Genomic DNA, 22321 nt, shown 5'->3' on the forward strand with positions numbered 1-22321 from the left:
TTTGATGAATAAAATATCTATATCCTGTGCATGCTATCACAGACACTGAAGTTGTCTTAGATGTAGTTCTTTGGGGACTGAATTTATTGTTTGGACTGAAATGTGTCTGTTGAAAATATTAGTCACATATTCTCTTTTCAGGTCTAAGCATGACAACTGAAAATATTTTAAGCAGTAACTTAAATACTTAAAATGAAGCTTCAGTTGTCACAACTTGTCATACTGTTGTTCATTGCGATACATTCCACATTTACAGAAAGCTGAAGGAAGTGAGACTGGATCGTTTGCATCCTGAAGGGCTTGGAATAAGTGTGCGAGGAGGACTGGAATTTACTTGTGGCCTCTTTATCTCCCAACTAATTAAAGGTGGACAAGCAGACAGTGTTGGGCTTCAGGTAAGAAAACACATTCTTGGTCATACTGCTGTAACAAGCCCTCTTATTATGATCTGAAGAAAGAATCCAGTCAGAAATGTTCTTTAATCTCTTTATGTAACTGTCACTAAGGAATTTACGCTTTTAAGTTTTTTTTTCCTTTTTAATCAAATCCATGAAATGTGGTAAATCAGCCAGTGCTATTAATATTTTCCTCTTCCTCCCAACCCCTTATTATTATGTAAACCAAAAATTCTTTTTCATGTTTGATTGTATATGCCAGTTCTGAAGAATGGCATAAAAGGAGGATTATGTGAGGCACCTGAATTCACGCTTTATATCCAGCAATATCCAAATGTAAAATACATTCAACAGAAGATCTTCTATAACTGGAAAACATAAGAACCTTTCAAGTTGCGAAAAGCCTAATAAATGTAGGACACAACACTTAAAATAAAGGATAAACAATGAAAATCAGGAATAACCATTTAAAAAATGTAAATTTTGCCTAATAGGGAAATAATCTCTTAAATGCAATTAGATTTTAATTTTAAATTTCATTTATATCTTACTATTGTTTAATATTTATATTGTGGTAATGTCTAAAAGCAAATCAGGTTAGAACCCAAGTGCACTAGGTACTGTAAAAACACATAATAATAGCTTCTTCTGTGGATAAATTCCTGGGATAAATAATGCAGTAAAACCAGTTCTTTTGAAGACAAAAAATATGGATGTGGTGATGTACAAAGAAAAAAGGGCTAATACCAAATGAAGAGTAGAAAAATGTGCATCATTTCTTGTTCCTCCTCCTTGTTCACACATACATCTTAACTGGGTGAAAGAGAGAAAATTGTGAATGAAAATGTCTATCAAGCCATATGCTGGACCTCTCTTTATCAGACATAAGAATGCTTAAACTATCTAACTGGAGGGGAGTGTGGTAAGCGTAGATGTTTGTGAGTAGGATGGAGTGTTGCTGATTTATTCTTTCTGGCTAATTTTGATTATGAGGGGAATAAGTTGCTGGACGTGCTGGCTTCTATGGATTATATTTAATATTTGCCCCAAATGAATCAGATTAGGCCCCAAATGAATCAGATTAGGTACTTCTTAATTTGATATTTAAATGGAATAAAATAAAATAGTGCACCTTCTTACAATCCCTTTCCCGAAGATTCATATGCATCACAGGCTACATGTAGTCACAATTGGCCTGCCCAATTCAGGTAACTCACCCAGAGACTTTTTTTTTTTTTTTTTTTTTTTAAGATTTTAAACAAATGTTCGTGTGTGTGTATATATATCCATCTACTAAACCAGAGTCACTGTTAGATTAGTCCCATATACTGGATATAGAGAAAGTGATTCAGCTCCAAGATCTTAATTTTGTAGCTCTCCTTCATGACTGGTGCAGAAAAATTTGCCAAGAGATACAAGCCTGAGGCACACTTGTTGTGGACTGTGGTCAATCAACAACTCACTTCTCCATCAGGAATTTGCTAGAAGAGGAATACCAGAAGCAGATCTTAATCTATCATTCAGGAGCTAGCCGTGTGAGCTGTTCTAGGCATTCAGAAAGGGGAGAGTGGACAGCTGACACATTCTCAACCTGTGGTCAGTTCATTCGAAGTGTTCTCACTCTTCTCTTCATTCATTGCAAGAACAGGGAAAGCAAGACAGAGGACAGTCACATCTGGAAGATACTAATGTGACTGAACAGTAATGAACTTAATGGCAACTATATAAGCTGTCGAACTAACACATTCATGTAGTGCTACTAATCACTTGTCTCCTATTCACCAGTTGTCTCAAACCAATACCAGTCATTTGATGCAGTCTAGGTAAGGTTGTTTTCAGCCAACCTTGATTCGGAAATGCACTCAGATGCTGTGCTCTTGGAAGATGGAAGCTTGTTAAGGCAACCCATTCATTCTTCTTGGTGAAAGTGCAAGTGGGAAGGGCAGCAATCGCTTCACCTAATATTTGACTGCCCTAGTATTCCACATTGATTCATTGTCTCTTGTGAGTCTTCGCAGGAGCTCTGAGCCAGGTTGTACCAAGCACACAGTAGTTCAGAACTCCATTTCTGTTTCTCAGACACAGACAAAGTGTGAATAAAGAAAAAAAAGATCCCTGAATATGTTACTGTGAATGTATTAGACTTCAATTATATGTATTAATATGAACAGGTGGTGTTTTGCTGCTAATCTAACTGTCTTGCTTGGGTTTGTTGATATTATGTGGTAAGGATCAGCTTAAGGTGCCTCCATAATAGGCAGCACTAGCCACTTTCTAAAACCAAGTGAATAAGGAGAATTGACAGGCTGTTCATTGTTCTAAATTGCTGTCTCATGGTAAAGCCAACTGCTTCTGAAATTTCACCCATCTGCATTATTTAGCTAAATCTCTACACTTTTTTATTCCAAAAATGCAGTCTGAGAAAAGGTTTAATGATCTTTTATCATAAAATCAGTTTTAGCCCCCGTTTTTTTTATCCTAATTCATTTCTCATGATGATTATTCCTTGAAGTGGTTTCTGCATTTCTAAATGTTTGTATAGTCAATGAATTTGACTGAAACATTTGAAGTTTTGACCTTTTTTCTATGACTTTCTGATTTTTCTGAATGAAGAGCATTTATCCTTTTCATGTTTTATTGTTTCTTCTCTGTTTTGTGCTGCTTTCTCAGATACTCATATCTATGAGGATTCTCTTGAAAAGAAAGGTTTTGAGATTAGTATGAATAATGAAAGGAGAAGAAATATACAAAAACAGAAATTTGAAATGGTCAGCGTGACTATCTTATTTTAATCATGACACAAGTTCTCTTTCTTGAAATGTAAAGGCAAAATAAAGGTATTATCTAACTTCATGCTGTTACAGCCTTTATTAGGAATTTTTCTACAATGCATTGGATGTGTTGACAAGTATATAGGATGCCCTATACAACCTAATTCTCCATTGCCTTGCACCTTGAAAAAATACTGCCACTCCATTTTACACACACGGCACTCTCACTTTGCATGTTGTAAATGACTACACAAGATGTAAGGTAATAGAGAAGGAAACTGAAAACTTGGTCAGATATCCCATCATTACATTACCTCTTTAATGAGAGATGCTACATGCCGTAATAATTGGGCTCAATGGGACATAAAAACATTGTGGTATCAGTCTTAATTCTGAACTTCCTTGGTTTTGTAAGTCAGGGCTTTAGTATTACTACTGGAATGGCAAGAGCCATTCTGAGACAACCTAGAACCTTGGTTTCAGAGTGGTAGCCATGTTAGTCTGCATCAGCAAAAAGAATGAGGCGTACTTGTGGCACCTTAGAGACTAACAAATTTATTTGGGCATAAGCTTTCATGGGCTAACACCCACTACATCAGATGCATGGAGTGGAAAATACAGTAGGAAGATATATACACAGAGAACATGAAAAGATGGGAGTTGCCATACCAACTCTAACGAGACAAATCACTTAAGGTGGGCAGGAGGAAAAAAAAACGTTTGTAGTTATAATCAGGATGGCCCATTTCAAACAGTTGACAAGAAGGTGTGAGTAACAGTAGGGGGAAAAGAAAAGGAGGACTTGTGGCACCTTAGAGACTAACAAATGAGCATGGGGAAATAATTTTTGTTTGTGTAATGACCCATCCACTCCCAGTCTTTATTCAAGCCTAATTTGATGGTGTCCAGTTTGAAAATTAATTCCAATTCTGCAGTTTCTCGTTGGAGTCTGCTTTTGAAGTATTTTTGTTGAAGAATTGCCACTTCTTTTAGGTCTGTAATTGAATGTCCAGGGAGGTTGAAGTGTTCTCTGAATGGTTTTTGAATGTTATAATTCTTGATGTCTGATTTGTGTCCATTTATTCTTTTGCATAGAGACAGTCCAGTTTGGCCAATGTACATGGCAGACGGACATTGCTGGCACATGGTATATATCACATTGGTAGATGTGCAAGTGAACGAGTCCCTGATGGTGTGGCTGAAGTGATTAGGTCCTATGATGGTGTCCCTTGAATAGATATGCGGACAGAGTTGGCAACGGGCTTTGTTGCAAGGATAGGTTCCTGGGTTAGTGTTTTTGTTGTGTGGTATGTGGTTGCTGGTGCGTATTTGCTTCAGGTTGGGAGGCTGTCTGTAAGCAAGGACTGGCCTGTCTCCCAAGGTCTGTGAGAGTGAGTGATCGTCCTTCAGGATAGGCTGCAGATCCTTGATGATGCGCTGGAGAGGTTTTAGTTGCGGGCTGTAGGTGATGGCTAGTGGAGTTCTGTTACTTTCTTTGTTGGGCCCATCCTGTAGTAGGTGACTTCTGGGTCCTCTTCTGGCTCTGTCAATTTGTTTCTTCACTTTAGCAGGTGGGTATTGTAGTTTTAAGAATGCTTGATAGAGATTTTGTAGGTGTTTGTCTCTGTCTGAGGGATTGGAGCAAATGCAGTTAAGCCTGACTGTAGACAATGAATCGTGTGATGTGGTTTGGATGAAAGCTGGAGGCATGTTGGTAAGTATAGCGGTCAGTAGGTTTCCGGTATAGGGTGGTGTTTATGTGACCATTGCTTATTAGCACTGTAGTGTCCAGGAAGTGGATCTCTTGTGTGGATTGGTCCAGGCTGAGGTTGATGGTGGGTTGGAAATCGTTGAAATCCTGGTAGAATTCCTCAAGGGCTTCTTTTTCATGGGTGCAGATGATGATGTTGTCATCAAGGTAGCGCAAGTAGAGTAGGGGCGTTAGGATATGAGAGCTGAGGAAGCGTTGTTCTAAATCAGCCACAAAAATGTTGGCATACTGTGGGGCCATGCGGTAGCAGTGCTGCTGACTTGAAGGTATACATTGTCCCCAAATGTGAAATAGTTGTGGGTGAGGACAAAGTCACAAAGTTCAGCCACCAGGTTTGCCATGATGTTATTGGGGTTACCGTTCCTGATGGCTTGTAGTCCATCTTTGTGTGGAATGTTGGTGTAGAGAGCTTCTACATCCTCAGTGGCTAGGATGGTATGGACTCACCTGAGTGTGACTTAACCCCATAAAGATGTAGACTAACCTTTCAGTATCCTGAAACTGTGCTACTGATCTCAAACATGTAAGGATTCAAAATAGATCAGAAGGAAGTTGAATTAAAACAAAAGCAAATAGCAAACTAATATAATGACACAAGAAAGTAAAGGAATGCTGAAATGAGGGCGTCTTTCCAGTGTTCAGTATATGTTCACCCTTTCAAAAAGTATTTAAATAGTTCCTCTCTGTGTGCAGACATAACTTCCACCAATGTTAAAAATAATGTGCATTTTTTGATAGGAGTCTATTAATAGATTTTAAGGTCAGAAGGGACCATTATGATTGTCTGGTCTGACCTTTTGAATAACCCAGGCTATAGGAATTTACACACCACTCCTGCATTGAGCCCAGTAACTAGTGGAGGGACTAGTGAATATCTTTTTAAAAGACATCCAATCTTGATTTGAAGACTTTAATTCATGAAACAGCCAAAGCACAGCAGTGGTTTGGCCATTCCCCCTTTTTCCAGGCCATAACGACTACCCTGAAGTAGGGCCACTATATGCCTACGCATCTCCTAACACAGCATTAGATTTAACAGGAGTAGATTATCTAACTAATAATGTACATTAGAACGGCTAGATACTATCTATTAAAGAGAGTGGCTCAGTTTCAGCATTGGTGTAAGCAATGTTCCATTGACTGAAAAGTTTTTAATATGTTAACTAATAACTGGGTTAAATATGTACAATAATCAGGAGGTGCTAAAATATATATTCCTGAAGCATATCTTTCAGGGCTGTTACTTTAAACTCAGTGAAAACACCTGCATTATTGTTTTTTATTTTGTTTTAAGGCCATGAATCAATTAAAATGGGGTCTTGTTGACTCAGGGGATTTGTAAGGGGATTTGTAATGGGATAATGAAGACTTTAATCTCTAGGTCACTGATTTGGATTTGACCACGGCCACTGGTGACTGAAAATTGTTACAGTCAGATGGTGATTTTGTGGTCTATGTAAAAAAAAGAGTTGGTGATTCTGATTCCAGTTTGAAGCCTTTATGTCAGGGGTTTTCAAACTAGGGGTCATGGCACCTCAGGGGGGTCACAAGCTGTCGGCTCCATGGGGCTGTCAGCCCTGAGCAGGCCATATGTGGGGCTGACAGCTCCAAGCCCCCGTTAAATAAAAATTAAATTAAAACCCCCGTTTTTAATTTATGAGGGTCATACTCAGAGGCTTGCTGTGTGAAAGGGTCACCAATACAAAAATTTGAGAACCACTGAAACTTTCTATGTCATGAAAAGCATCATCAAAATTGGGAATGCAGAGCTTTGTTTACAATCTGATCAGAGACGCCAAGGGCAGAATATACATAGAAAGTGAACGACTTTCACCCTTACAATTGGTCCTTGTAAATCAGAGTTGAAACACAAGTAGGTCAGGTTATCCCTCTTCTTGAGTTAAGCACAACAGAGGGCTCAAGGAGAAGTGACTTTACATCACCTTTGCACCTCTCCTGGTCTAGAAGCAGCTTGGGGCCATTTTGACCCCTAATGCAGATTAAAGTAGCCTGAAGGTTGCCCTAATTTGGGCCAGTCCAGCAGCCAGGAATAGCCAGAATATAGGGAGTCCCCAGCTATTGCCCTACATCCCCTCTCTTAGGAACACTCCCATATTGTGCATTGTGTGAAGAGGCTGGAGATCTGAAAATGCAACTGGAGACAAGGAGGACCCCTCTCCTAGCTACCTTTACCAGGGATGGCAGCTAAATAGGAGGAAAATAAACTAGCATGGCCCTCAGGGATTTGATGCACCAGTAGAACTGGAGCTGCAAAACCAGAAGTGGCAGAGGACTGTCAAGAGCAATTGAAACAAAAATCGCACCTCTAATTGACATGAGTGATACTAGTGCAAAAATTCTGTTTAGGCCAGACCAAACTCTAAGTGGCTCTGCAGTGTGCTACCACAGAACTGAGATTTTTCACTGTGGCATTGCACTCCATCACACTAGGTTCATCCTTTCTCTGAATATACTGGATTTCTATGAACTACAGTTTTCTGCAACTTGCAAGGCTCACAAGGCTGTGAGGATATTTTGTGTAGCACTAGGCCTGAATTCTTTTTATTTTGGACTGATTTATCTTGATTCTCACCAAGGCTCCATTTAACCCAATGGAAAATAATTTATTCTAAATGGAAATTGTTTATTTTGTAAAGATTATACGTGGGATAAACCCAAAAGTCCAAAGACATTCAAATACCATGTTTATGGTTAAATGGATCACCCTGACCTACAGAAATAGCCATGGGAGGCAGGACTGAGATGAGTGAAAACCTTGCAAAGATTCTATTACTGAGTTTTCGTAGAATCATTCCGCTGGGGGGCAGGGATCACTCACCTATCCCATCTGCCTAAAACAAGCAGTGATTCCCTGAAGATTCCTCAGACCCCTTCCCAAAGGATCTGCATAGACTCCAGAGGATCTGCACAAGTCCAGCTCCCTTTGCACAGAAGCCCTGTGCCTTCTCATCATCTCTGAGCCCTCCTGCTGCACTTCTTAGCAGTGCAGCCTCATTGCAGTCATGCTGCCAGAGCTAATCCAAGCCACTGCTTCCCCAAGAGCCTCCTTTATTTTTCAGAGTGAAGGAGACCACATGAGTTAATGTCGCTTCAGATTGATCTCTTAGCATCCCTCCCTGGCCCATCCCTCTATAGCTTTGCATCTGTGGCGAGCAATGGTGCCGCGGAGTATCTGCCATGTATGCTAAACTGTCATGTATACCTCCACAAGCCTAATGTGGGTCAGGCAATCTGGGTCAGATTATTTAAGAATAGGTCAAGTAGGCAGTAGTAGAAACCATGTAGTGAGTAGTCCTGCAAAAATTTAGGTGACCAGACTGGAGGCTCCATCTATTTTAATTTTTTTTGTATTGCAGATGGGATTTCCAAAACTCTGAGTGCTGACCTAGCTCTGTTCCTATTAAAGCCCATAGGAAAACTCCCACTGACTTCAGTGAAAGCAGCATGAAGCCAGTTCTGATCCTTTTGAAAATTCCACCCCATATCTTCCCCTAGATGATGATTTTGTTTGCCCAGTAGGTGGAGCAAGCACATCAGTTAATAGTTGTGAACAGACAGGATTTTTTCCATTCTGTGTGTGAAAACATCTTTATTTCCCTCAGGAATCCTGTACTTTTATGTGTGAAATTGACGTTTTCATTTTTATGTTCTTCTGTTGCTCTACTGTATCATCCAATCAGTGTTTTAAAAAAAGCAATAATGAGACGATTGAGGCAATTACACTCAGTCTATCAGAGTATGCTATTGTTATTGTACAGCACAGCACTTTAGAGGCAAAATAAAATGTTGTTTGCTGCATGGAGGCTATCATAGGAAGACATGATAAAGTGACACAAGGAGTCCCATTAATGAAAACAGGTGAGCATATCCTCACCCATTAGAGGAAGGGTTGTGCAGTTAAGTCTTTATAGCCGTAACAGACCAGAGTTTCAACATGAGTAAGCATGGAAGTAGTACCATACTCTACTCCCAGAGAAATCAGAAATAATTCTCAGTATGAGTAAAAGTGGTAGAATCAGGCCCATTGAATAAAATGATTTGTGTTATTAATATTTTTTTAAAAAAATCTCCCTACAATAAAAAGAAAGCTAAGGGTATAAAGTCAAGCTTTCAAAAGTTAGGAAATGCCAGAGTTAAGGTTGCCTGTGGAACCTTAATGTGGCCTCCTCATGTGTGTGCATTATGATACAATCTCTATTTACAGGATTGCATAGTATTTTTTCCACAAGCTCCTTCCCTCATTCACTGTGCAGGATGGATGATGCTCCTCCCACCCTTCCCACCTGTCTGTCTTCCTGACCTGTAAACGCCTTATATCTCTGTATTGCAGACAGGCTGCTGCCTTCTCCACACTGCCTGAGCATCAGCTAAAGGAGCACTTAGAACTGCTCTCAGTTCCAGGGCCTGGTACCACTGCAGGCTCAGGCAGCTGGGGAGAACAACTGAAGGCAAAGTCCTGCTCAGTCTCTGCAGCCCTGTGATGGAGCATGTCTGGAACAGACGGAATCAGGGTGACAAACCTCCACTAAGCATCTGGGTAACCCCCCTGCTCCATTGCCAAAGTTCAATACCTGCTCCAGATCATAGGGGTGCAAGAGCTTCTAAATGAAACAGTTGTATGACTGTTTTAAACATTGACGAAACAACATATTTTCCCCTAATTTTGCTCTCTGAACCAGCTGAACCATTTTTACTGAAGCTTTCAACCACAAAAGTCAGCCTCAGGCAGACACCTGGCATGGAAAATTTCAGCTCAAACAGTTGCTGTTTGTCAAAGTTACATGCAACTGAAAACAGGGTCTTAAAATGGAAAGTGTGAAGCAAACTTAATTACAGGTGGCACTACAAACAATAATCCATATGTGCGTATGTCTTCTCTGTAAAACGCCACACAAAGTTTTGATGGTAAGAGCACCATCCTGCTCCATTGATTTCAATGGCGCATTTTATATAAATGTCATTATTAACAATAATACATATTAGATCAGTTTATGGGGACAGCCATGGAAGACCAGACAAGAAATAGACCCAAGGAATTTAGTTGTGTTGCTTGTAGAGATCAGGCAAAATGCATTGGAAGTAGGGAGTAATGTTGGTAGTTTGTTGTAAAAGCATTTCTTGATGGTCACTTGCATGCCCTTCTGTACTGAGGATTAGTTTGTAGTTGCCTAAGGGGAGAGTGTTAATGGAACCATGGGTAGAATTGGTCCTGGAATCAAGCAGAGGAAAATTTTTACGCCCCATTATGGTTGATGTTAACCATATCAGGCCAGAGTTTCAACGTGAATAAGCATGGAGAAACCCATGTTTGGATGCATAAGCAAGAAAGGCAGAGAATTGTGCAGGACTCTTTCTGCAGGATCTGGAGACCTGTGAACCAAAAAAAGTGGGTGGTGATCCAGGAAAGTGAAAAAGTGAAAAATAGATGAAGGATGCAGTTTGAATTAGTATAATGCATAATAGCCACAATACGGCCAAGACAACTTGATGACTGCTTCAGTTCAGGAAAGGGGTGGATGCAATACAGTAGCAATTGATCATTTTCACATAGCTCTGCATTAGTGATAGAGCTGGCTGAATATTTTTCAACATAATAGTTTTCTGTTGGAAAATGCTGTTTAACTGAAATCAGAACTTTTTGTGGGGACATGTTGACTCAGATCAAATTTTGTTTTGAAAAATATTGCAAAAGAAGTTTTCCAATAAGGTTAAAATGTTCTGTTTTGACCTTATTAGAATAAGATATTTTGACTTTTTTATTCAAAACAACTTTGTTTTGAAATTTATTTTATTATATTATAAAATTCTTATATATTTACATAATAATATAAAAAGTTGAAATCAGAACAAAATATTTTTAATTTTGTGATAACAACTGTTTCAATTGATCCAGAACAAACAGAAAGCCTTTGATGAGGTCTTTCACAGTAGGCTCTTAATCAAATTAAGCTGTCATGGGATAAGAGGGAAGGTCCTCTAATGGATTGGTAACTGGTTAAAAGATAGGAAACAAAGGGTAGGTATAAATGGTCAGTTTTCAGAATGGAGAGAGGTAAATAGTGGTGTCCCACAGGGGTCTGTACTGGGACCAGTCCTATTCAACATATTCATAAATGATCTGGAAAAAGGGGTGAACAGTGAGGTAGCAATTTGCAGATGACACAAAACTCTCAAGATAGTTAAGTCCCAGGCAGACTGCGAAGAGATACAAAAGGAACTCTCAAAACTGGGTGACTGGGCAACAAAATGGCAGATGAAATTCAATGTTGATAAATGCAAAGTAATGCACATTGGAAAACATAATCCAAACTATACATATAAAATGATGGGGGCTAAATTAGCTATTACCACTCAAGAAAGAGATCTTGAGTCATTGTGGATAGTTCTCTGAAAACATCCTCTCAATGTGCAGCGGCCGTCAAAAAAACAAACAGAATGTTGAGAATCATTAAGAAAGGGATAAATAATAAGACAAAAATATCATATTGCCTCTACATAAATCCATTGTACGCCCACATCTTGAATATTGCATGCAGATGTGGTCGCTCCATCTCAGAAAGGATGTATTGGAATTGGAAAAGGTTCAGAAAAGGGGAACACAAATGACTAGGGGTATAGAATGGCTGCCATATGAGGAGAGATTAATATGACTGGAACTTTTCAGCTTGGAAATCGATGACTAAGGGGGGTATGATAGAGGTCTATAAAATCATAACTGGTGTGGAGAAAGTAAATAAGGAAGTGTTATTTACTCTTCCTCATAACACAAGGGACTAGGGGTCACCAAATGAAATTAATAGGCAGCAAATTTAAAACAAACAAAAGGAAGTGTTTTTTCATACAATGCACCATCAACCTGTGGAACTCCTTGCCAGAGGATGTTGTGAAGGCCAAGACTATAACAGGGTTTTAAAAAGACCGAGATAAGTTCATGGAGGATAGCAGTGGTGAGCTGGAGCAGGTTCACACCGGTTCGCTAGAACTGGTTGTTAAATTTAGAAGCCCTTTTAGAACCGGCTGTTTCACGAGGGACAACCAGTTCTAAAAGGGCTTCTAAATTTAATCAGCCAAAAGTGGCGCCTTAGGCACCAACTCCATGGGTGCTCCAGCCCTGGAGCCCCAAGGGGAAAATTTGGTGGGTGCAAAGCACTCACCGGCAGCTCCCTGCCCCACCTCCGGCCCCAGCTCACCTCCGCCTCCACCCCCTACCTTGAACGCGCTGCCCTGCTCTGCTTCTCCGTCCCCCCCAGGCTTCCAGCGAATCAGCTGTTCGTGTGGGAAGCTGGGGCAGGCTGAGAAGCAGGCCACGGCTTCCCACTCAGGCCCAGGGAGGCGGAGGTGAGCTGGGGCGTGGGGGAGGGGCACGAGGAGGGCTGCCAATGCCGCAGCAGGTAATTGGGGGGGGCGCAGGGGAACCACTCCCCGCCCCAGCTCACCTCCACCTCCCTGGGCCTGAGCGCGAAGCCACCGCCTGTTCTCAGCCTCCCCCGGCTTCCTGCCGAACAGCTGATTCGCGGGAAGCCGGGGGGAGGGGCTGGAGAAGCAGAGCAGGGCGGTGCGTTCAGGGGAGGAGGTGGAGCGGAGGTGAGGTGAGCTGGGGCTGGGAGCGGGGAGGGGAGCTGCCAGTGGGTGCTCTACACCCACCAAATTTTCCCCCTAGGTGCTCCAGCCCCGGAGCACCCAGGGAGTCAGTGCCTAAGGCCCCACTTTTGATGTGATCAGTGAGGGAGTGGCCGCTCCCCCGCCCCTAGGAGCCAGAGGGACCTGCCGGATGCTTCCTGGGAGCTGCCCCAAGTAAGCACCTCTGGGACTCCCCACCTCGCCCACGGCAGGTGCCTCTGGCTCTTAGGGGTGGGGTGGGCACCCACTACGGTGGCCTACGAGATCCTCCTGCCCGGTTCTGGGGACAGTCAGGGGACAGGGGAGGGGGGTGGCGTCAAGGAATGCGGGGGGGTTGGATGGGGCAGGAGTCCTAGGGGGTGGGGGTGGGCAACGACCCCTTCGTGGGGTGAGGAGGGAACTCGTTGTTAAGATTTTGGCAGCTCATCACTGGAGGATAAGGTCTATCAATGGCTATTAGCTAGGATGGACAGGGATGGTCTTGGTAGCCTCTGTTTGTCAGAAGCTGGGAATGGGTGACAGGATGGATCACTTGATGATTAACTGTTCTGTTCATTCCCTCTGGGGGACCTGGCATCGGCCCCTGTTGGAAGACAGGATACTGGGCTAGGTAGACCTTTGGTCTGACCTTATATGACCGTTCTTATATTCTTATGTTAAATCTCACTCTGGACTTTACTTGAGATTCTAGAGGTATTCAAGGATTCTGCTATCTATCCAAAACATTTCTTTTCCCAGTCACAAGACCTCTACATCAAAGAGATTATCAGTTTACACAAGTTGCTTAGAGACTTTTCTACACTGATTCCTTTTTTAAACAAATCATATAACAGATTTTCCTTCTATATCTTATTTCTAAGATTGGAGATGAGATAGTTCGGATAAATGGATACTCCATCTCTTCATGCACTCACGAGGAAGTAATAAATCTCATCCGCACAAAGAAAATAGTGTCCATAAAAGTAAGACGTAAGTAATGCAAAATTCACATGGGTTGTTACAATTCCCACAGTGACAGAGAGAATGTCATGTAGCTAATTCATAATCTGCAGGAAGATTTACCTGACATATTTTTCTCTTGCAGATGTCGGCATGATACCTGTCAAAAGGTAAACGCAATCAGTCCCTTTCCTAACTTCATATCCAACATACAAATTAGATTCTTCATTTCCTCTACAATCTCTTATCTATCATTGATATTCTAGAAAGTTGATAATGGCCAACTTTACCAATGATTAAAATGATACACATTGGCTGATTTGGCAGGGTACTGCCTCATCTGATTCGCAGTCTTAATGCAGAAAGATAAGCTTGCTTATTTATCAGTGGAATCAGTCTGGAACTCAGACAAATTCCATCACCAAATTCACTTAGCAGAATGCTCCAAGGTTCTTGCATCTTCCTAACTTTCAGGGGTTGTTTTTTAGAAGCAGTCTCTGTCTAAAGCTGTCTGAAGTTTTGAAAATCATGATTGGTCTATGATGACTTTTGTTGAAAATTTGAATTTCAGTGGGGGTAGGGGGAAACTGAGGTGTTCTGATAAAAAATCTTTTAGGTTTTTGAGGGATGTTTTGACTTGCTGTATAAACTGGTTGAGATTTTTTGACTTTCGAAAAAAGTTTCCAAAAACCAATAATTTTTCAAACAGTTTGCTAAATTATACAGGTTGTTTTTTTTTTACCAGCTCTACCTCCATCTTTACTGATGTAAATTATTGCATGTTTACCTGATGTCCTTTAGACGTCTAAGTACTTGACTACAAAGTCAGTATAATTCTTTATCAATAGTACCTACATTTATGTGTGGAATCAAAATACAAGGCTGGATTGAAGCCACATTCAATATACTCATCATTTTTAAACTATTTTCCTCATCATATTTAACCATTTTAGTTTTGTTTTACTTCTAGCTCTCCAGATGAGCCTCTTAAGTGGCAATTTGTGGATCAGTTTGTGTCAGATTCTGGGGTAAGACACCTAATACCTTATTTTAGTAATATGCCCTCTGGGAACACTTAGCGATATTTAGCTTGCCTTTCCCCCCTGTACTTATCTTTTGAGTGATTGCATTTATTTTTATGGTACAAAAACCTGTTAAGTGAAATCTGAAACAAACAGCTATTAATGTCCTACCAGTGTGCTCCTATGTGGTCTTATCCATCTCCTGCTGAAGTCAATAGAAAAAGCTTCCATTAACTTCAATGGGAGTGGATGAGGTTGATCGTTAGAAAACATAACTAAACAGCATCACCTGCATTTTCAAAAGTAACTTGTGGTTTTGAGTGCCTTCATTTTTGGGTACCTGAATTGAGATGGCTTTTAATGGGGCCTGATTTTTTCAGAAGGCAGATGTTCAATCTTTCTGAAAATCAGCCCCCTCAGGTGGTCTCAGCTTGAACACTCAATATCACTAGTTACTCCTGGAAAATGTAGACTTTTGTATATTTTTGCTGTGATGTTCTGGTGATGAGCACATGGTAAATAGACTGCTAAAGTTTAGCAGACAGATATGAAAATTAAAAGCTCTAGAAGCGGTAATACAGAAAATGTGTGATAGAAATGAAATGTTTCTACCAATAGACTCAATAACTTCTGTTGAGTTTGGTGACTCAGCAAGCCAGTGCTTTATTTTGCAAGAGGTAATTTTTAATAGATTATTTGATATACCCTGACTCTGTTAGAAGTTAAAATTCCTAGAGTGTGGGAGACTAATGGAAGAACAAATAAGTCTATGAATGACATCCATGGGTTACAGCAGTGCTAAGAAAGCCCATAACTGGCTTTCCCTAGATTTACATCACGGAAGGTTCCATTTAAAATAATAGGTAATGAGGGCTATCAATATATTTTAGGTTTCAGAGTAGCAGCCCTGTTAGTCTGTATCTGCAAAAAGAAAAGGCGTACTTGTGGCACCTTAGAAACTAACAAATTTATTTGAGCATAAGCTTTCGTGAGCTCAAATAAATATCTTTTGGGCAACTCTTGTCATGATATGCACAAGCGAATCATTTTTCTCTTATGCCCTTGCTTTAACTTTTTCTCCACTTTCCTCCTGAGATGGATCTTGACTGTTGTGATAATCCTCTTCGAATAAAGAGCCAAATTCAGTCCTGGCACAGCTCCATTGAAGTCAATGTATTTGTTCCTCCTTACATTGGGGCTGAATTTGGACTGTATAGCAGTGTAACCTGTAAATATGTAGGGTGAAATCCAGACACATTGAAATCAATGGGAGTTTACTACTGGCTTCAGTGAAGCCAGGATTTCGCCTGCAGTCTTTTTCCCCTTCTTTCTTTTGCTATAGGAGGGAAAAGGCAGTGTTGCTGGACTCGCTTCATCTGGAGGAAGGGACAATAAAGAGAAGAAAGTCTTCATTAGTTTGATTGGTTCAAGGGGCATGGGATGCAGGTCTGTAGATGAGTCCCATTTAATATGGTTTGCAAGAAACATTGGTAATTTGTGGGGTGAGAAATGCAGAACAGTCTTTGTTTACACCCCTAGTTGTGTAGTATCAGCACAAGATACATACAAGCTAATATTTTGACAAAAATGTGGGAATACCTTTGTACAATGTGTTATTTAAACACTTAATACTGCAGCATAAATGTCTACTTGCCAAATTTTGCACCTCCATTTAGTGCCTCTTTAAGTCACTACAAAAGAACAACTGTTGATCTGTGTTTAACCATGTTCAAAATGGAAAATGTGACCAGCTTATTTCAAAAAAACACCTAGAACATAGTATAGGAACTTTTTTTTCTTTTAGTTACTTATAAATCAAAAGAAAAGAATTATTTATTTTTATTGACAGTGTATGTGTCTAAGGGTAAAATTTTAAAAAGCATGTAAGTGACTTAGGAGCCTAAGTCCAAATTTCAAAAGCAGGTACATTATTTAGGTGTCTATGGGCTACATATTTTTAAAGGGTATTTATATACCTAATGATGCAGATAGGTGCCTACTGGAATTTTCAAAAGTGCCTGAGTGCCATTGATTTCGTTGTCCCGGAGCACAGGGTCACACTGCCATTCAATTTTGGCCCAGTTGTCCCTCCATCTGTCTTTGAGAGCCAAGCTTCTCTTCTGTGCTGCTGCCCTGCTTTGGAAAGCAGGCTGCAATCCTGGGAAGAATGTACCCAAACTGCAACTTTAACAAACTGTGACTGCAACTTTTGAACCAAAAAAAAAGATCACAACTTTCTTACAGCCTTATTCATAATGTTATTCACTCTTTCCAAATCTCTCCATCCTACTTTTGGCACCAAAATTACTCAGTTGGTCTTAATTCACACTTTTTTTTTTTTAAATCGACTTAAGCAAAATCAAAATAGGGCACTTTTATTCAAAAATGAGTTCCTACCCCCAGACTTGCACTGAAAAAACAAAAAGTATGATTTAAAACTCATATAATTATTTTGGTGCAAGTTTGTGTACAGACCAGCTCTTAGCCAGACAGGCGCCATACTTAACATCTTTTAATACTCTCTATGATCTTGTGCGCTTGCACTGAATGTGATTTTTTTTTGGTCAGAAAAAGCTTAATAAATACGCTGACCTCTTTTTCATGCTTAAGGGTATATCTGTACTTCAAGCTGGGGGGGGTGCGATTCACAGCTCGAGGAGAAAGATTCACGTTCACTCTGATCGAGCTAGCGCACTAAAAATAGAGTGTAGCCAGGGTGGCACAAGTCACAGGAAAGGCTAGCTGCCACGAGTATGTGCCTGGGGTCTCAGACGGGAATGTACTTGGGGCAGTTATCCCTTGAGCTGCTCACACTCTCATAGCTACCCTGTTTGTAGCATTCTAGCTCAATCAGAGCTAGTGTGGGTATGTCTCCTTGAGCTGGGAGTCACACCCCCAGCTCATAGTGTAGACATACCCTAACAAAGAACTGTTCAAGGATCATCTGTGAAATTAAGAATAATCAGTTACCTTATTATTGGGGATCATTTACTGCCGCTGCTGAACATATGTGGTATAGTATGTCTTGATCTATAGATTTTTTTTTTTTTTAAATGCTGGTAGCAGCAGTAAAGGGGTTAATCTTTCTATCCCCACACAAAATGATTCTGCAATCAGAACATAACATTTATTTTAAAAAGAACCATCCCTTTCTATGATAGTATGATTTACAAAATTTAAATCAGATAATTAGAAAGAATGATAATATAAGGTTATATGGCAAAGCATTGTGTAACCCACACACCTTCTGGGTGTGGTGTTCTGTCCCATCTAGTGGCACCAAGACCACTTAGAGAGAGGTTAATGAGTCTGCTCTACAGCCTGAGCTAATAGGCAGTTGGCTTTTAGTTCTTGCGGTAGAGGCTCATGCACTAAGCTCCAGAGGTCCCCAGTTCTATCCCGCCCACCGACGACTGGGGTCTGTTGGAGTTACAATTGCACAGATGGGATGAGTTTAAAAAAAAAAGTTTATTCTGACTGGGCATGATTCTCTTATTTGTACTGGTGTAAATCAGGAGCAATTCTAAAATCAGTGGAGTTACCCAAGTGTAAATTGGTTGTGAGTGGAGAATCAGTTCCACCATGTAGATGAGATGTTAGCATTTATGATTTATCATATTCCCTCAAATGTACCATATACCTATAATAAAATACCCATTAAGCCTTTTTATGATGCACGGAAGTAATTTTTATACTATCATATTTAACTTTGAATTCATAAAGTAGCTATTCCGTATTAATATGAATTAACTAAATGTGGAAGGGATGTTTGGTTTTGGTTTTGGTTCATTTGTTTTTAGGAAACAGTGCAGACTTTATGGGGGGGAAACTGTTTAGAACATTGAATATAGCAATTTCTCCAGCTTGCCATATTCTAATTAGTAATAGACATTAGAGGAGCGTAGGAGGAAAAAAATATCATATTACTTCATGTTTTATGGTCAGACTTTTTATGGCTTAGAAAAAACAACTTTATGCTCTTTGTACTGTTCTGTTTATAACTGTATGAAAATACACTCCTGCCACATGAACTCTGGGCCGGATTTACAAAGATATTTAGATGCCCTAAGACAGGGGTTCTCAGGACAAATTATTTGGTTGGCTTAGAGTGCGGCCAACAACTCTTGCTGGTGGCCGCTATCACACTTCTCTCTAAAGTACTTAATTAGTTTTAGGAAAAACAAATAAATATGCACATATACACGTCCAAATCATTGTAGTTCCTTTATTGCTAGCTAGTAAGTCTGTTGTGAAAAGTGACATTAACAAACATGCAAGTACTGTATCACTTTTCAGAGCAGACTTACTCGGCCCTGGCAAGGCTGGGGACAAATTAAGCCCTTGATGGGCGGTCAGGGGAGACAGCGAGGACCAGGGGCAATGGGGGTGGAGAGGTGGCCGGGGGAGGCAGCAGGAGGCTGCAGCCTGAAGTGCCACACCTGGTGGACGGAGCCCAAAGCTGCATGGCTGGAGCCTGGGGCCTGCTGCCGTGCAGCCAGAGCCTGGGGCTGGTGCTCGAAGCCCAGCAGCTGGAGCCTGCCGCCCTGCCATCCCAGGGCTGAAGCCCAAAGGCTGAGTCCCACTGCTCCAGGAAGGTGGGGAATTCACTGGCTACCTGCTCCTCCAGCATTGTGCCCCTGGTGTCTCGGGGAGGGGGAATGCTGACTAGATCCTGGTAGTGAGGAAGCCAGAACAGTCTCCTAGATTCTCTGTAATATAGTAATTATTATAATGTATTAATTGTTTATAACAGCATTCCAACACTGATGGTTTCTGCATATGCATATAAATGACTGATGTTAACATGTTATTGGCTCAAGCTAGGCGGCGTGTTTTAAGGCTGTTTATGGCTTTAGTTTACAGAATTACTAACAGCAAATCCAATTGTGGAGAATCTAAACTTTTTAATCTTTGTATGTCCGTAATCACATAATGAAATAATATATCCCCTTTTGTTTTTTGTTGACGTCTCAGTCCCTGAAGATTAAATACATTTAGATTGGTTTTCTGTTCAGTTAAGTTCTTGACTTCATCGCAGGGGTTCTCGCAAGAAATTTTTTGGTGGCTTCAGAGTGCGGCCACTAAGTCTTGCTGGTGGCCACACTGGCACTTTTTCCTAAAATACTTGATTAACTTTAGGAAAAACAGATAAATAGCACATATACACATCCCCATCATTGTAATTTATGTAGGGTTGGGTTTTTTTTTGCAGACTCAATAATAAAAATACTACTGTGAAAAGTGGTATTTGTATGTTTGTTAATTTCAATCACTTTTTACAGGACACTTAGTAGTGATCTGGAAGGCTGTGAAAAGTGATACTTGTGTGTCTGTTAATATCACTTTTCTCAGCAAGTTTCAGAACAAATTAAGCCCTGGATGAGGGGGAGGGGTCAGAGGCAGTGGGGACATGGTGGGATGGATATGGGCCGGGGGCGGTAATGGGGGCACAAGGCGATGGAGGAGTAGATGCAGAGCCAGGTAGACAGTGGAGTCCAGGGGCGATGGAGAAGGGGGCATGGATGCGGGGCCAAGAGAGAGGAGGGTGGGTGGTGAGCCCTCAGCTGCGCGACTGGAGCCGGGGGTTGGTGCCCACTGCTGTGTGGCCAAGTACCCATGGCCAGAGCCTGGATCTGGAGGCAGGAGCTGCATGGCTGGGGAAGGGGTCAGTACCTGTGCCTGGAGCAGAAGCTGCACGGCTGGGGCAGGCAGTTGGAGCCCCGGGCCAGTGCCTCCTGCCATGCGGCCAGATCTTGGAGCTAGGTGCTGGACTCCGGCGCTGCGTGGCCAGATCCAGGAGTCAGTGCCCACTGCCCACTGCCATGGGGCTGAAGCCAGGGGATTGGCACCTGAGGCCAGCGTCTGCTGCTGCACACTTGGGGCTGGGGATCGGTGCCTGGAGCTGGGGATCGGTGCCTGAAGTGCAGCCAAAGCCAAGTGTTGGCTCCTGAAGTCCCATGGCTGGAGCCCCTGGTCCACACAGCCGGGCTTCCTAAGTCCCACCGCTGGAGCCCACCTCCCAACCACCCCAGGGCTGAAGCCTGAGCCTCATTGCTCCCCCTTTCCCCCTCCCCGGTACTGTGCTCCTGCAGTGTTGTGTTGTGCCCCACCTGTCTCCAGGGGCTGTGCAGGGCTGTGCATCCAGGAGGAACAGGGAGGGAGGGGGCAATGCTTTGCCTCCTGCCCCACCATCACTGCTCAGGAAGCTGTCGTGGCTGCAGGGAAACCCCCTGGTGGCCACATGCGGCCACAGTGGCCACATTTGAGAAACTTTGCCAGCTGAGCACCTAACAGAATTTACAAAAGCACCATAACTCAGTAGACCCCTAACTCCCATTGACTTTCAATGGGAGTTCGGCACCTAACTGAGGCACTTTTGAAATTCCCACTAGGTGCCTATCTGCATCTAAATACTTTTAGTAAATCTGGCCCCTTATCTTTTATACTTACCTTTATTCAGATGGTCTCTGTATCTTTGGTTCACCAGCGCTATAAGATGAAATACCATTTCTATGCAATGTGCATTCACATTGTACTGACCAGCATTATATTTCTGTGCACTCTTCATGTTTTCATTTGTTACCCAGCCACTGAACAACTTGAAGCAGCTAATTAAGGGAATAAAGCTGGTTGCAAACTTAGAAAGATGGACAGTGCATCTGCCTGATGGCAGGAGAAGCAGCAGTCAGTCAGCATGCTTCAGAAATCTTTGCCATATTTGGTCAACACATTTTCTTAGCTGCAGCTTGAGGATTTTTACCCCAGAAGTATGGGGTATAGAGGGTTTCCTGCCTGTGACTTCCCTCTTGGCGTGGTCCATAGTTCTGAAGAATGGTATTCTGTTATACATAACCGAGTGATAGCGCAGATGTCCTCAGCACCCTAAATGAACATGCAAGCAATTACTCATTCACTACGTGCTTTATGTGGAATAGTTGCTCAGCTGGCGTAGATTGATATAGCTCTCTTGACTTCAATGCCAATTTACATCAGCAAAGGATCTGGTCAAAAATATTTTTATCATAGTGTTGCTCTCCTATCAGCTTATTGTGATAAGTGTCGTGCATAGGCATTGTGACCAACTGGAAAAACAATATTGGCTGTGACAGGATATGCTGTCATGAGAATATTAAATCCAGTGGGTCATATCCTTAGCTGATGTAAATTAACATAGTTCCATTGATTTCAGTGGAGCTATCATAGAATCATAGAATATCAGGGTTGGAAGGGACCTCAGGAGATCTAGTCCAAGCCCCTGCTCAAAGCAGGACCGATCCCCAGTTAAATCATCCAACAGATTTTTGCCCCATATCCCTAAATGGCCCCTTCAAAGATTGAACTCACAATCTTGGGTTTAGCAGGCCAATGCTCAAACTACTGAGCTATCCCTCCCCCCACTATGGTGAGTTACATCAGCTGCGGATATGGCCCAGTGTGTTTTTAAAAAATCAGTGAGAAATACAGGAGGCAAATATCAAGAAATACCTAACCTAGAAGTAGACAATGGTTCAGCATGTATGATGTCTTTTTTGTATGGTGTTATCCTATATCATTTGTTTTCTCTGTTTACCCCAGCATTTCCAGTGGTCCAACACAAAAACCAGGCATTTTTATCAGCAATATTAAACCAGGTTCTCTTTCTGCTGAGGTGGGGCTGGAGGTGAGTATGTTGTCCTCCAAGTGAGATGTTACAGGGTCATTTTATTTTGTAGTAATTTCATTCAGTGATCTGGGATCCATTGGTGAAGTCATGTTCTGTGACCTTTTTCAGCAGGAGAGGAA

At 41.6% G+C, this 22321-nt stretch overlaps 1 protein-coding gene across 4 annotated transcripts in view; it reads left to right on the top strand.

Annotated features, from left to right (window-relative positions):
• Positions 1–22321, top strand: part of USH1C (USH1 protein network component harmonin) — a 100721-nt gene that overhangs the window by 11692 nt on the left and 66708 nt on the right. For all 4 annotated transcript variants that reach the window (XM_078853178.1, XM_073347367.2, XM_073347368.2 and 1 more), the window contains exons 4-9: positions 257–395; positions 13439–13547; positions 13663–13687; positions 14488–14545; positions 15882–15985; positions 22115–22199. In XM_078853178.1, coding sequence (XP_078709304.1) covers positions 257–395; positions 13439–13547; positions 13663–13687; positions 14488–14545; positions 15882–15985; positions 22115–22199 — 520 coding nt within the window. The remainder of the gene's footprint in view (positions 1–256; positions 396–13438; positions 13548–13662; positions 13688–14487; positions 14546–15881; positions 15986–22114; positions 22200–22321) is intronic.

This window comes from Lepidochelys kempii, chromosome 6 (assembly GCF_965140285.1).
Source record: "Lepidochelys kempii isolate rLepKem1 chromosome 6, rLepKem1.hap1, whole genome shotgun sequence".
Taxonomy (NCBI): Eukaryota; Metazoa; Chordata; order Testudines; family Cheloniidae; genus Lepidochelys; species Lepidochelys kempii.